This window comes from Episyrphus balteatus, chromosome 1 (genome assembly GCF_945859705.1).
Source record: "Episyrphus balteatus chromosome 1, idEpiBalt1.1, whole genome shotgun sequence".
NCBI classification, from domain to species: domain Eukaryota; kingdom Metazoa; phylum Arthropoda; class Insecta; order Diptera; family Syrphidae; genus Episyrphus; species Episyrphus balteatus.
This window is the reverse complement of record NC_079134.1, coordinates 119,486,182-119,500,211: the sequence shown is the minus strand read 5'-3', so window position 1 is coordinate 119,500,211 and position 14,030 is coordinate 119,486,182. Positions and strand designations below refer to the sequence as shown.

General features: G+C 31.6%; 1 protein-coding gene across 3 annotated transcripts; it reads right to left on the bottom strand.

Annotated features, from left to right (window-relative positions):
- Positions 1 to 2,454: 2,454 nt before the first annotated feature.
- On the bottom strand, positions 2,455 to 9,476 carry LOC129905156 (leucine-rich repeats and immunoglobulin-like domains protein 1). 3 transcript variants are annotated; one of them, XM_055980560.1, is made up of 10 exons: positions 9,339 to 9,476; positions 8,380 to 9,277; positions 7,573 to 7,985; positions 7,153 to 7,375; positions 6,955 to 7,091; positions 6,744 to 6,896; positions 5,880 to 6,060; positions 5,676 to 5,815; positions 3,544 to 3,722; positions 2,455 to 3,454 (listed from the first exon to the last, which is right to left on the bottom strand). In XM_055980560.1, the coding sequence occupies exons 3-10, from the start codon at positions 7,955 to 7,957 to the stop codon at positions 3,425 to 3,427; spliced, it is 1,428 nt and encodes a 475-aa protein (XP_055836535.1). In that variant the 5' UTR covers positions 7,958 to 7,985; positions 8,380 to 9,277; positions 9,339 to 9,476; the 3' UTR covers positions 2,455 to 3,424. The 3 variants fall into 3 exon arrangements, with proteins under 3 accessions (XP_055836535.1, XP_055836533.1, XP_055836534.1); XM_055980558.1 differs by having other exon boundaries at positions 2,455 to 3,722; positions 9,339 to 9,475; XM_055980559.1 differs by lacking the exon at positions 9,339 to 9,476 and having other exon boundaries at positions 2,455 to 3,722; positions 8,380 to 9,322.
- Positions 9,477 to 14,030: the final 4,554 nt, after the last annotated feature.

Here is a 14,030-nt window from a genome sequence, read left to right as displayed (position 1 = left end):
ATTTGAACAAGAACGAAGTAGTTTCAACGATAATCGTTTTACAAAATAGGGCCCCAGTGCTTAATCCTTACAACTGTCATTTACCTATCGTTTGATTTTCGTTTGGCTTGCGTAGAACAATTTGCTAAAATTCGAAGCCAATTTTATGTCTACTGATTGCAATGAACATAAAAAAATATTAACATACTCAAATATTAAAACGATGAAGCAAATTTCGTTTTATTATTAAAGCACCAACACACAAAGGCTGGGGCCACATTCTATAAAAAAACGAAACGAAAACGATCATTCGTTTTTTTTTAAGTGAAAGAAAATGTGCTACAAATTTAGAACAAATTCTTTCGTTTTTCAAGTGAAGCAAACCGTTCGCACACACGAAAACGTTTGTTCGTTTACGCGATATCACCCCGATTCCACCCTTGAATTAACAAACGCATCATTGCTTTTGCATCACATCTTTTTGTATATAAAGAAAACACTACCTTACCTACAATGCATCACGTTTGCACCAGAAACATTTTTGATGCTTTAATGGCCAAAAAAAAAGATTAAAAAAAAATAACACTGTGTTACAAAATAAAAATCATGTCAATTACTTTGGAAGTGACCTAGCAGAGGTTGTAGGTATTACTGAGTACATCATATTTCGGAACTTGAAATTTTTCGTAAACCCTCAAAATTTCAAGTTATCGTCAAGAAACCGTTTTCAATGTTTTCAGATTTCAACAATATTTTACACAGCCATTTTTCGGTCAATTTCAGCTTCTTATTTAAAATCTCCTATGCACCACAAGAGAATGCTTCCTTGCATAAGAAAGGATGTTCCTGTGACTAGTTTGGAGGCTGTGTTAATTTAGTTCCTGTTTCAAAAACTTCTTGATAGAAGTCACTATGGGGAGAAAAATTAGGAAATTTAAAAGATTTTCCCGTCCAGTTAGCGATTGATTAATTTTCAATTTCTTTAACACTTTTTTATTGTATATAGCTTTTTGTATGTCTTATTTTTATTTATTTGTCATTTTTATATAAAATTTTACACAACATAGGCTAAAACATAATAAAGCCTAGTACGCTGCTGAAGCGAAACGAAAAATTTTGAAGTCTCCAAAGTCAACAGCGGACATGTATTATGGTATTATAGCCAAAAGTAAAAATAATAGAAATATAAATCAAAAAATTCAAGAAAAAACATCCGAAAATAAGTTTTAAGGCAAAAACAAAACAAATTTAATTTCGTTCAAGATTTTGTTACCCAAATTTTGTATGGAAAATTTCGTTTCGCATCAGCAGCGTACTAGGCTTAAACTAAAAGTATAGTTTCAGAAAGAAAAGGTCAGAAATGCAATTTTAAAATCGATACACAGTTTCAAATTTTAACTGGAAATCGGCTCAGCCAGGGTTGAACTTTCATTTCTGGCCTACTCGTGGAACCTTTATTTTTTATATATCTTTTAAATGATAGGAATTGGCATAACAGACGCTACATTATCCGCATTGGAGGATGTACATTGGAACCCATCATGGGAGCGACGCGATCGCGCCTTTCAAGTAGTATTGCCAGGGACGATCTTAAAGTGACGATTGTAGATGAGCTCTCCACGGAAAACAGAGGTCTGGTGTCTGTGTGTGGAACTCCTTCGAGGTCAAACCCTCTGAGATAGTCTTCCTCTACACCCTTTATGCTAATGAGGGTTCCTACCCCAGTTTCGACTTTAATGAGATGCTCAGGGAAAACAGGGTAATCAAATGCGAGGATGGGTTTTCTAGTAAAAGTATTGCTGAGATCAGTATTCATTTAGAGGGCTTGAAACTCAAGCTTATTCCAACTAAGGAAATTTATAGATAACCGCTACCTTGCATGAGCATGCCTCTCATGAGCATCAAACCAAGCGGATCGGAGCTGATTCGCAGTCTCCAGAGGTTAAACCCACTAATTCCGATGCATGACTGATCACAGTTGAATTCTCTTCCAACTTAATTTCGAAACCCAAACCTCAGCCCCACACCCATTACAGATACGGTTGCGGATCTTGAGTCAAAGGTAATAAATAGCCCTTGAAAGATCGATATATCAATGCAAGCCTCGTGCCTGGTAAGACAGCAGCAAAACATTTCCTCCTTGGTGGAACGAAGATTATTGGCTTGATTAAAAAAAATAACAATATAAAAAATGAAAACAAGTGTTTTGTGTAGCTTATGGCAACTTTTATTTAAGTGGTTCTCTTTCACGTTAAATACTTACATTTTAAATAATAATATTCTTTACATTAATGCAACGACAAATAGCTCTAAAGATATATTTATTTTTTAGTTATGACCAAATGTCTGCCAAACTCCAATCTTAAACGATAGGAGTTATAAACTCACATTAAATATAAAACAAACAAATAGAATTCTTAGAAAAAGAACATACATCGTGTGTACTTCTGTATTTTTTTTTTTTTTTTTATAAAAAAATAAAAGTCACTGCATTTGGACTCTGACCCTTAATATTTGTTTCCAAATGCTAGCAAGTTCTATTTTCTTACATGAAATATAGTTTTATATTAATTCTAGCATCAAAACGATCAAATATGTAAATATATGTATGTATGTATATATAAAACGTTTTTTTTTTTTTTAATAAAAATTAACAAAAAATTCATCATTGATATACGATGAAATTGATATGTATGAATATTTGCTTAATGTTTCTTATTGAATTTAGTTTAATAAAAAAATTTATTTTTAAGAACACAGCTTGTCCTAGATTATGTTTTCAAAGTGATATGTTTTCGATAAACAATGTCTTATTTTTTCTATTAATATCTTTTTATTTTTTTTTTTAGTTATATTTAGGGCAAACTACTTATTGTATAGTCAGTTCTTGCAATTTATGTACATTTCCCGTTTTAGTTGAGTTGATTGATATGTATCTTGTTGTATAGCAAATGACAATATTTTTAAAAAAATTTCACACCACGACTTTTACATTCGATAAAGTAATGATTGTATTTCACACCAATACGAGTAAAAAACACTGTAGGTAAAAGTTTTTAATTTAAAACATTCTAAAATTTAAGTAAGAATACAAAATATTTTTGGTTTTTTTTTTTATCAAAAAGCAAAATATCAAAAATGTAATTAATAGGCTTTGCATGATTTAAAAAATATACATAGATAATAATAGTTTTTAAAAACGCTTCAGTTTTACGTCATTTTAGTAACGAATTTTTATGTTAGGTACTATCTTGTTTTGAATAAAATATAGTTAGTGATTAGAAAAGAAATACATTAATTTGTGTTTTTTTTTGTATGCATTACAGTAATGTTAATTTTGTTTTCCCAAAAAAACTTGATTGCAATAATATTTCCGCAGGGCATACGCAAGTGTATTTTTCAAAAAATCATCAACATTTTTGTAGTTTTGTTCAAATTTGTTTACTTAAAGCAGTAGCTGATTCTTTAGACGAATCTAAAAGGCCAAAGTTTGAAAAGACATAAATGAGCAATGATTTTGGTGTTCAAAACATTGCTTATACCCATTGATGTAGATGAACTGACCTTTTGCCCAGCACAGTGCATTTTTTCCAAAGGCATAGCTTGAACATAATACTCGCGGTTCTCTATTGGCATGTGACATAATGGTTTCTTCTTTTGGGCCATTTCATCATCGCGACTTTTAAGATCTTGCAAGAGATTTGGAAACCAAATCAAATCACAGGAACACATAAGTGGATTATCTGAAAAAAATTAAAATAATGTGGATAAAGTTTAATTAAACAAAAAAAAATAATATGAATAAATAAAAAATGTACATCTTAATAATTCCGAGCTAATTAAAATTAGGTATATTAAAGAATCCAGCCAAAGTCTCACAAAAAAAAGAGGCAAAACATTTTTGTAGCATGAGATTTTAACTATTTTTTTTTTTTAATTTTCAAATAACTTTCAACTATGATTATTTTTTTCATTTTGTTGATATATTCCTCATTTACGGGCTTAAAATAAAATTTTGAATGAAAATCAAATGAAAAAATTAATTTGAAAATTGAAAACAAAAACAAATTGTATGAATTCACACCACGACTTGCTTCACAAGTAGGTATGTACTATTTGATATTCGTATCACCATTCTCTTTACTTATTAATTTAGTTCTTTTTAATTTGTTTTTACCTTCAAAAAATCACTAAAAAGTGCCGATACGATAATCATCCGCAAATGACTTCGTAATCGGTGAAAATGGACCCCAGCGCGTGCGGTATCTGGGTGGGAAAGAGGCGTGGGAATATTAAAAAAGGTTTAAAGGTGCAGCGATTGACACGACAAGGTCAAGTTTTCGACTTAGAGCTTCAACCCTGACGGACGGTGTGGCGCGGTAGAGGTCTATGGTGGCGATTTGGCAACCATTGTCAAATAAGTAAATAATTCAGTTTTCGGTTGATCTTTTAAAGTAATTTTCTTTGAGAGGTCATTTCAAAGCCAAAACAAGTTTATTTGTATGCTGTTTATGAGAAACAAAACGGTTCTTACTCTTCAATACCAATTCAACCCAAGTACCTAGAGGGTAACCAGGACACCCTGCACAAAATTCGACCATTGTTGAACCAACTCGGGCTAAGATTATTCACGGTACGTTAAGAAGAATACATGGCAGTAGATAAACAAATAATTCCAACAAAGAACAGATCATCAATGCATAAATACAATCCAAAGAAACCACACAAGTGGAGATACAATTTTTTTTTTCTGTTGTGTTAACTCCGGTTTCAGCTATGATTTCGAAATGTATACTGGAGCTGAAGGACCTGTGCAATTACCCACTAATTTGCCAAAAATTAGTACAGCCAACGACGTTGTTGTTCGGCTTGCCACTTGCTAGAACTATTCCCAGAGGCGAGAATCATAAGCTATTTTTTGACAACTGGTACAACACATCTCTGCCGCTTTCAACCTATCTGGCTAAGAAGGCAATTCTACCATTAGGAACAATCAAAGCTAATAGAAATCCGGGCTATAAATTAAAAGGAAAAAGGAAAAATTGACAACAGTAGAAAATATGGATGTTTCTGTAAGCACCTGATATGACAAGCGAGTTGTAAACTAGGCTTTTATTTAAGTCGGCAGTTAATCATCTAATGAAGTTCGACGTTACAATAAAAAAAAAGTGATCAAAAGTCCAAAAGCAGTGATGACATTATAATAAACATATAGGTGGAGCCGATTTGCTGGATGCTCTTTTGGAAACTACAGGATGCAAATAAGATACAAGAAACTCTACCATCGAGTACTCTTTCATATGGACGATATGGTGGCAGTAAAAGTATGGCTCAAATACAGACGAAATCTTGATAACTCTGAGGCGTGGGTGGCTACCTTTATCGGACTTACTGAGGATTTGTGCTATGCCGGGAAGCCAAATACTAATAATAATAATTAACGGTACTTGCCATGCGTCGATAGTGGAAAAAGTTGTTTTTCCACTATGGATTTTGAAAAACAAATGAATTTAGGTACTTGAAACTTTACGGAATTCATAGTTTTGCACTAGATCAACAAATCGTCGCCCTAGTATTGGAGTGCCGTTTACGCCAAATTGCATTTTTTTTAACTAGGTAAGGAGTCTTATGTTTTCGAGGTTGCTCTTTTCAAATCTGTTTCAGTAAAAGAATAAATAAAAAAAATTAACACTCACCTGTTATATCAATAACACGTAAAGTATCCATTATTGGTTCCATAATATCCTCTGGAATGCGCGGTAATTTATTGTTTTGTATGTTCAGAGTTTCCAATGAATTTAAGTTCTCAAAGATCATCGCTGGTAATACTTTTATGCTTTTGTTTTGTTAAAAATAAAATAATTGAAGAAAAATGTGAATCAAAAAATTACTAAACTTACTCATTTTTCTGGAGGTTCAAAAATGTTAAAGAATCTCCATATCCGGTAAAAGAGTCTTCATTTACAAAACTTATATTATTGTTTCTTAAGTCTAGATGACGAAGACGGTGGAGGGGACGCAATGCCTCACTTGGAATAGTATGAATGTTGTTATCGCCCAATCGTAAATATTGAAGGTTTTCTAAATGTAGACAAAATTTTTTAAAATAATTATAATGTATTCTTTGATAGTATTTTTCTTGCGATTTCATGTTAACAATACCGTCTCTCAAAGTCTTAATAATTCAAAAATATAAAAGCCTTTTATAAAATAGGACATAAGAAAAGAAAAACATGTTTCAGCTTATTTGCTTTTAACCGTTTAAACTAGGATTTTGTCTAACAGAAGTTTAAGAAGTAGAATTTTTCGAACATTTTCTAATGTTCACGTGCTCGGCCTTTCGGCCAATTGAACGGACAGGACATATAGACACTGTTATCCGATGAAGAAGCAATCTATTTTCTTGAAACTTGATAAGTCTCAAGGGCTTATCATAAAGTTTATGTTTTTGACGTTTCATGAAAAACTAATAAAACATGGCCAAATTATTTACAGGCAAACACGTTAATGGAGAAAATCGTACGCGTCTTCTCCGTTACCGTGTGTGCGAATAATTGGCTACGTTTGATTAGTTTTTCGAGAAACTTGAAGGACATCAACCTTATCATGAGCCCTTAAGGCTTAAATCACCAAGAAAAAAGATTCCTTCCTTATCAAAATAAACTGGATGTCCTCACCACTATGCTAAGTTTGTGCCGTTACAAAACTATTCGCTGTTAAAATGAAATCATGTTATAATCAAAACAAAAATAACTCTTATTTACCTTCTAATCCTCGGAAAGCATCTTTATCTATGACAGATATTTTATTACCCTCCAATTCAAGCGAATTCAAAAGAGTCAAATGAGAGAAGACATTAGCAGGAACAGTATATATCATGTTATGTGCCAAAATTAATGAATCCAAGTTCTCCATGCCTTAAAAAAGTTACAAACATATTAGTGTTAAGTGGGAGTTGTCAATATGCATTCTTACCTTCAAAATCGCCTTCGCGGATAGTTTTTATTTTGTTCTCCTGAATTTCCAATTTCTTCAATGTGTCAAGGATCGAAAGTGCTTTCTGTGGCACTAATGTCAAATCGTTTCCGCCTAAATTCAACCGCTTAAGTTTTCTGATAAAGAAAAATCACAAATTATTTATTATTAAAATAGATGTTACTTTAGAACATATACTTTTCCAATCCACGAAAAGCCTCTGGTTCAATCGAACTAATTTGATTTTCATACAACGTTAGAATTTCCAATGTATCGAGTCCTTCGAATGCCTTGTCGTGGATATTTGTTATTTTATTATGGTTGACGTTAAGAATCAATAAGTGATGTAGATTCTTCAATGCTTGCGAAGGGACATTTCGAAGTTGGTTCAATGAAACATCCAATTGAGTAAGACCTTTTCCTGGAAGTAAATTAGATAGATATTTGTCAATTTGTTTAAAACCTGAATTTTGTAACAAAATAGTTTTCACTGACAACTTTCTGTTTCAGCACTTTTGATCTTTTTTAAAAATATTTTCAATCATTACTCTTTAAGAACGAAGTTTTAAGAAAACCTGAAGTTTCCTAGATTTCATACTAATTAACTTTGAGACTTACCTAATGAACTCAGGGCATTTTCCTCAATTGCTGCTAAACTGCTGTTATGTATGGTAAGGTGGCGAATGTCCAAAGCTAGAAAAACGAATCCCTGCAACTTAGGCAAATTGTTGTGACGGAGTTTAAGATAAAAAATAATTGGGCTCTTCCCCTTTAGCACGCCCATTGCCACGTTTATATGCTGCAGATCCGTTGTTTCACACAAAATGTCTAGGCCATTTTTCTTCACGGTACAAATACAAGGTGAAATATCACTTTGTTCTGGACAAACCTGTTGCTGAGGTGAATTTTGGGCATAGATTCCCGTAACTCCAACTAATAGAGCTACAACGTACAAAACACATCCCTCGAACAACAGACTACCCCTTTTCATATTTGAAATCATATCAACAATTTAGATCCCACTTGTGTATCTGTCAGAAAAAAATAAAAAAAAAAAAGATAAATAGAAAGTACATTAAAATAGATTGGATTAATCATATGAGTAGGGTTTTGCATTCAAATATCTACATTTTATTTTTCTAAGCATCAATAAAGCCAGCATGTATGTGTTTATATGGGATGCGCTAACTCAAAATTCAGTATAGGTATTGTGTCATACATTTTCTAGATTTACTCTATATAATTTACTTATGTATAAATATGTACATATATAAAGCTTCACACAAAAAGGAATCGATGAATTAAATAGGTACTACGGGGTATTTGTGTGTTGCGCAATCCGTTTTTAAGTAAAATAAAGATACTTTTTGAGTAAATAGAGAAACAAAAAGGACAGCATAAATGTGTTAAAAACATTAAACTTACCAAAGACTGAATAAACTCTTAACTAAAGTTGTTCTAAGATGGATTGGTTGATGCTTCATATGGAATCGAATGGAGGAATTATTTTTAGACCCGTTTGTTAATACCGAAAATTTTCACTTGATTTGGGAAATGAATTCGAACATAAAATTTATTATTTGCATTAAGGACTTCAAACTGTTATTCGTTCACGGGTATTAGATACATGGCAAATATAAATTGCAGCATTTTCATATTCACGGAGCAAAAAATTATACCAGTTGTTGATTATGTGTTTAAATAACTTTAAAATTATCTGTGGTTCATCAAGTAAAGTTATGTAGGATAAAAAAAACGTTTGTAAATTAAAATGCTGAAATTATATTACACACCATAACTCGGTTAATAGGTAGTATACACAGACACAGGTAGGAATACGTAAATATATGTATAACAATATAAAATTTTCGTTTTGGGGAAATCGATATTTTCAAGGAATAAAGTTGTTGCTTCCATACAATTTGTTCATATTTCTCACGAAGCACTTGAACTTCTTAATTTGTCTATTAAAGTTCACTTACTGTATCACTTATTGTTATTGTATATTGTGTGTCAACTAAAAATTAAATTTAACAAACCACTAGTGCAGTATATCACTCATATGAAATTTAAAAAAAAATTCCTCCAGCGAAGCCAACAAGCGTGCTATCAGTCGAACCAACCTTTCCAATATGACATGAGAGTTCGTTAGGCGTTAGGGGTTGATGTAGATGTTAAATGTTCTATTTTAGGTCCATTTATGTCATGTTACACTTTGACATTCCACTTTGATATGACACAAAATATTTCGTATTCTCTTTGTCGATAAGCCCGCCGCCGTCAATGGAACTGTATCATGCAAACCGATAAGGATTTCTGATTTCTAACATGAAACAAAAATATTTAAATATTATACTTCTATTCATAAAAACGAGATTTAATACTTTTTTACTCTTTCAAACCGCAGTAGCAAATTAAATAAGTTTTTGCCAGTAAACTAATCTTGATGGTGTACCAGTATGTTATACTTATCTCAATTTTATAATACGTAGTTCACCCAGGCACGAAACGCGATTGTTGATTCCAAATTCTTTAATGGGGTGCACAATGCAAAACAAACTTTTCAAAGAATGAATAAATTGATAATTAATAGTACTGTTTGTCGTATGTGTATTTTCAACTGCTAAATGTGTATTATGTATCACATAACAAATGTGTATCATGATAGTTAAATTGTATGATAGATGACATTATGTAGAACTTAAATGCACGCCATCTGCGTAAACCTATAAGAAAGTAGTTCTATGGTTCGTGTCTCAAAAAAAATGTTCAAATTTACTAAAAGAATAAGCTGTTTATATCGAGGACTGGTAGGTAAATGGTATTTCGCGCCACCTATATTTCAGGTATGTATGTAAATCTAAAAAAATATACCAATACAGTGAATCAATTTCATATTCGTACCCCTTCAATAAAAAGTTTGAATGTTCTCATATTCCGAAATGGCTTTAGTTTAGTTAATAAAAAGTTTGAATGTTCTCTTATTCCGAAATGGCTTTAGTTACAAAAATAAAAACAAAATGCAATTTAAATATGTACATAGTTAATATATTTTATGGAATTTAAACAGTTGGTAACAATCATTTTTCTTGAAAAATGCAAAGAAAAGAAAAAAGTATAGTAGTACTAAGTCAATTTCATATTCGTACACCTTATAAATCGTCAAAAAAATTAGGCTTTAATATTTTGTGGCATAACCTTTGGAAGTAATTACGGCTTTCAACCGTCTTGGCATTGACCTTACCAATTTTTCAGTTGTTTCTGTTGATATTTGTCCCCATTCATAGAGAATTTTCTCCTTAAGGTCTTTTTTGTTCTTAATTGTATATTTGCGGATTCTGCGGTCAATCGGGTTAATGTCAGGTGATTGTGGGGGAGTTTCTAAGACTTTTTGACAATTATACAGAAGCCACATTCGGGTTGCATTAGCTTTATGCTTGGGGTGGTTGTCCTGATAAAAAGTAAAATTGTTCTGTAGACCCATTTGTGCAGCACTATCTTTTAAATTTGTCTTCAGATAACGATGTAGATCTTGTGGTCCATTATTCCTTCAATAATGTGCAGTTTCCCAACACCAGCAGCTGCAAAAACAGCCCCACACCATCACCGATCCACCACCATGCTTCACTGTTCCTCAAGTGTTTTTGGGGAGGTATTCGGTATTCAATTCCGCAACGTTTCAGTGCAGAATTCTTTTTCGAGGGATTGGCGGAGACTGCGCCAATTTGGGTGCGCTTATCTTTGGGTTTTTATTTATTTCGCGCATAATTACCCTCTTGTCCTGCATGTTGAAAATACTTCTCGTCGTGTTTCGCGGCAGGTTTTTCAATCCTGTTCTCATTTACAAACCAGTTAACAATTGTTTGAACCGTTTATTTGGCTCGATTTACAAGAGATGAGATCTGTGTATAAGATTTACCTTCTTGGTGGTATTTTAAGATGAGTTCGCGGAGTTCTTTAGAGGTTTCACTTCCTTTTCTTCCCATTGTTGTTCAATTCTTACAAAAATTGTCCAAAACGCTTTTAATAACTTCAAATAACTTCAGAATACTTTGAATAATAGCAAATGAAATGACAAAACACATTTGATTGAAAATGCAAAGGAAATAAAAGAAACTTGGCTGCTTAGAGCTAAGTGTAGGAATACGAAATTGATCTAGTTTTAGAGTAGTTTTATCATTTTAGCATTTACCAAGTAAAATGATTTTTTCCAACAAAAAAAATTTGATGAAATATATAAACCATTCATGCATACTTAACCTGCATGTGGTTTTAATTTTCTAAGGTAGTCACATTTGCGAAAGAACTATTTTCAAGACCTAAAAGTATTCAAATGTTCCTTTGGAACTTTTTTTTTTGGTTTTTTTCTCATTCAATTCATTTCGCACAATTGTAACACCTTTAACAAGGTTATGAACAACATTTAAAAAGTCTTTTATTCAATAAAAGTCCGAATAAAATTGGGTGAAAAAAACCAAAACAAATCAAAACAATTTACCTATATAAAATGACAACTATATCTATAAAGACATTTGATGACTCCATATAATTATCTGGAATTTGCTTTAATAGCGATAAAAATAGTACTTCCTATACTCATTGTGACGTTTTGGTATTTTCTTTAAGGCCCATTTGCTCATACGGATCATAAATTTGATTCATAGCTAGGTCAAACATAGCTCTTATTTTTTACTTAGTTTATTCCAAGTTTCTAAAAAATAATTATGTTCAACCTAGCAATGATTAAGTTTCATGCTAGAAATCCCTGGGAATTTTAATTCAAATGTAAAATAAATTTTAAATTCAATTATTTTTCATGTTTTCTCAATTTTTTGGATTAAATACTAGTAAATGTGGTTATATATTGAATTGTTTGTGTGTGTCCTTTTATCTTTTTTGGAAAAATTACTAATATTTCGAAAATTTAAAAAATTTTATTTGACACAAGAATAAAATTAAAAACGTCACATAAACCTAAAATTGTGAATAAGTTGGATGAACTGTCAAATTTATGTGCTGCAAAATCTTGTATAGAAAATTTTACCCTCCACGGATGATTAATATGGAAAATATGTTTGCACGTAAGTTAAGTTTAATTTAAAGTAATCTTTACTACCCGTGGCATTTTTTAAGCCATATTCCCTCGTATTTTGTTAAATAAATTTGCTTAAGTAAAACCTAAACTGCTTAAGTTCTACAATTTCTTCCACCTAAGTTATGTTAAACTTAAAGGAATTTATGACACAATTTGAAGTTCGTGCAAACCATTATGTAGAACTTAAAGGTTTATGTTTCACATTAATATTTAAGACTCGTTTCAGCAAATGGGCCTAAATGATTTAAATTCTTGAATAAAAAAACAATTACTGACCAAGGCAAAAGGTAAGTAAATATTTATTTATTTTATTAGGTATTACTGGTCGACTGGGCCTACTGAGCTGCTTTGCAGCTTAACGGATTTGATATTCCAGGGCATTACGGTAAGAGCCTTTTATTTAGTAATATTTGCATATAAAACTGCTTTTTCAAATTAACGGGACTCTTCAACATCCATCCGCAACGAAGATTTAAAGCAGACGAGACGGGAGAAGCCCCAATTTTAATTCCGTATCCTCCATTTAGGACGAAATAAAAGATCAGTGATTGAGGAGGAACAACCTTTAACCTCTTCTGCTGCTGCTAAAGAAAATAGCGAATAACACCTCGAAGGTCCTGAAGATTATATAGATAATGAGTTTCTGTTAAAGAAGAATGGGCAAATTTATATGGAACGTGGACGTTACGCGGCCAGGAATGAATTTGTTATTTTTTGATGTAATTAAGTCCTACATACATTTTGCAATAGTTTTATCCTTGTGCCGCACTTCAGAAACTGATAAAATGCATTTTTGCATTTAACACTGTAGATTGTCTCAATGTTGTAACTTTAATATGTATTTAAAGTGCAAAATATGATGCTCTGTCATATTTCCTGAGTCTGAAGACCTTAATCTAGGGTTGCCAGATATATTTAGACGAAACTAGTAATCGAGATGCAAAATCCCGGACTTTCCCGGACATATAAGGACAAAAAAAAGAGTACAAAACTAGGACAAAAGGAATGCATAATTATACTAAAAAAACGGAACAATCTTATCAAGATTGAAGTAAAAATCACATTTTAAACCCTTGTTCCTGTAGCATTTTTGTTTCTTATTTTTTCTCAAAAAAAAAAAGAAATTAAACAAAAAAACCTTGAGACAAAGTTTGGCATTCCCGGTATAGTTTACTATAGTAAACATTTGCGCTAATATTACAAAAGTTGCAATGCAATTCCAGTTAAAACAAAAATTTTAAAATTTCCATTAAAAACCAATTGCACAAAATTTTAAACGATTAACGGCCATATTATTCACTAGTTTAAAAAATACATCTGGATGCAAAGAAATTGAAAAGTAAAAAATAAATCCAAATCTATGATATCACTATCACACAGAGAAAAAAATAGTCATTTTTAACTATTTTTTAACTATTTTCATAGTTAAAATCGGGATAACTATTTTGGATTTGGATTTATTTTTGACATTTGACAATCTTACATCCAGATGTATTTTTTAAACTGGTGAATAATATGGCCATAAGTGAAATGCTAATAGCCTTTTTAGTAAGTTACTAAGTTAAGAAATGGTCTTTTTTGACTTAGCAACTGACTAAAGTGTCTTTAGATTTTTGTTAATCGTTAAAAATTTTGGGCCTTGTGTCTTACAATAAGGGTTTATTAAATTACTAATAAAACTTTAAAAGTAAATCTTCTCACAAAAAAAAGTTAACATAGTCTATAGATTAGAACCATTACAATAGTTTTCTTTCAGTGTTAATTTTGTAGCTCTAAGCTTAAAGTTACATACCAAAATCGGAAGACCCCCAGAAATACTGTAATTTTAAATAGTAAAATTTTTTTCACTAAGCAGTAGCTCATACGCTAATGTTTGAGTTTTGATTAATTTGGAACAGAATATAAAAAAGAATTGAGCAGATAAATACCCAAAATAAAAACGCCTCGCTTTTAATGAACTCGATTCGGTTTTTTGAATGTG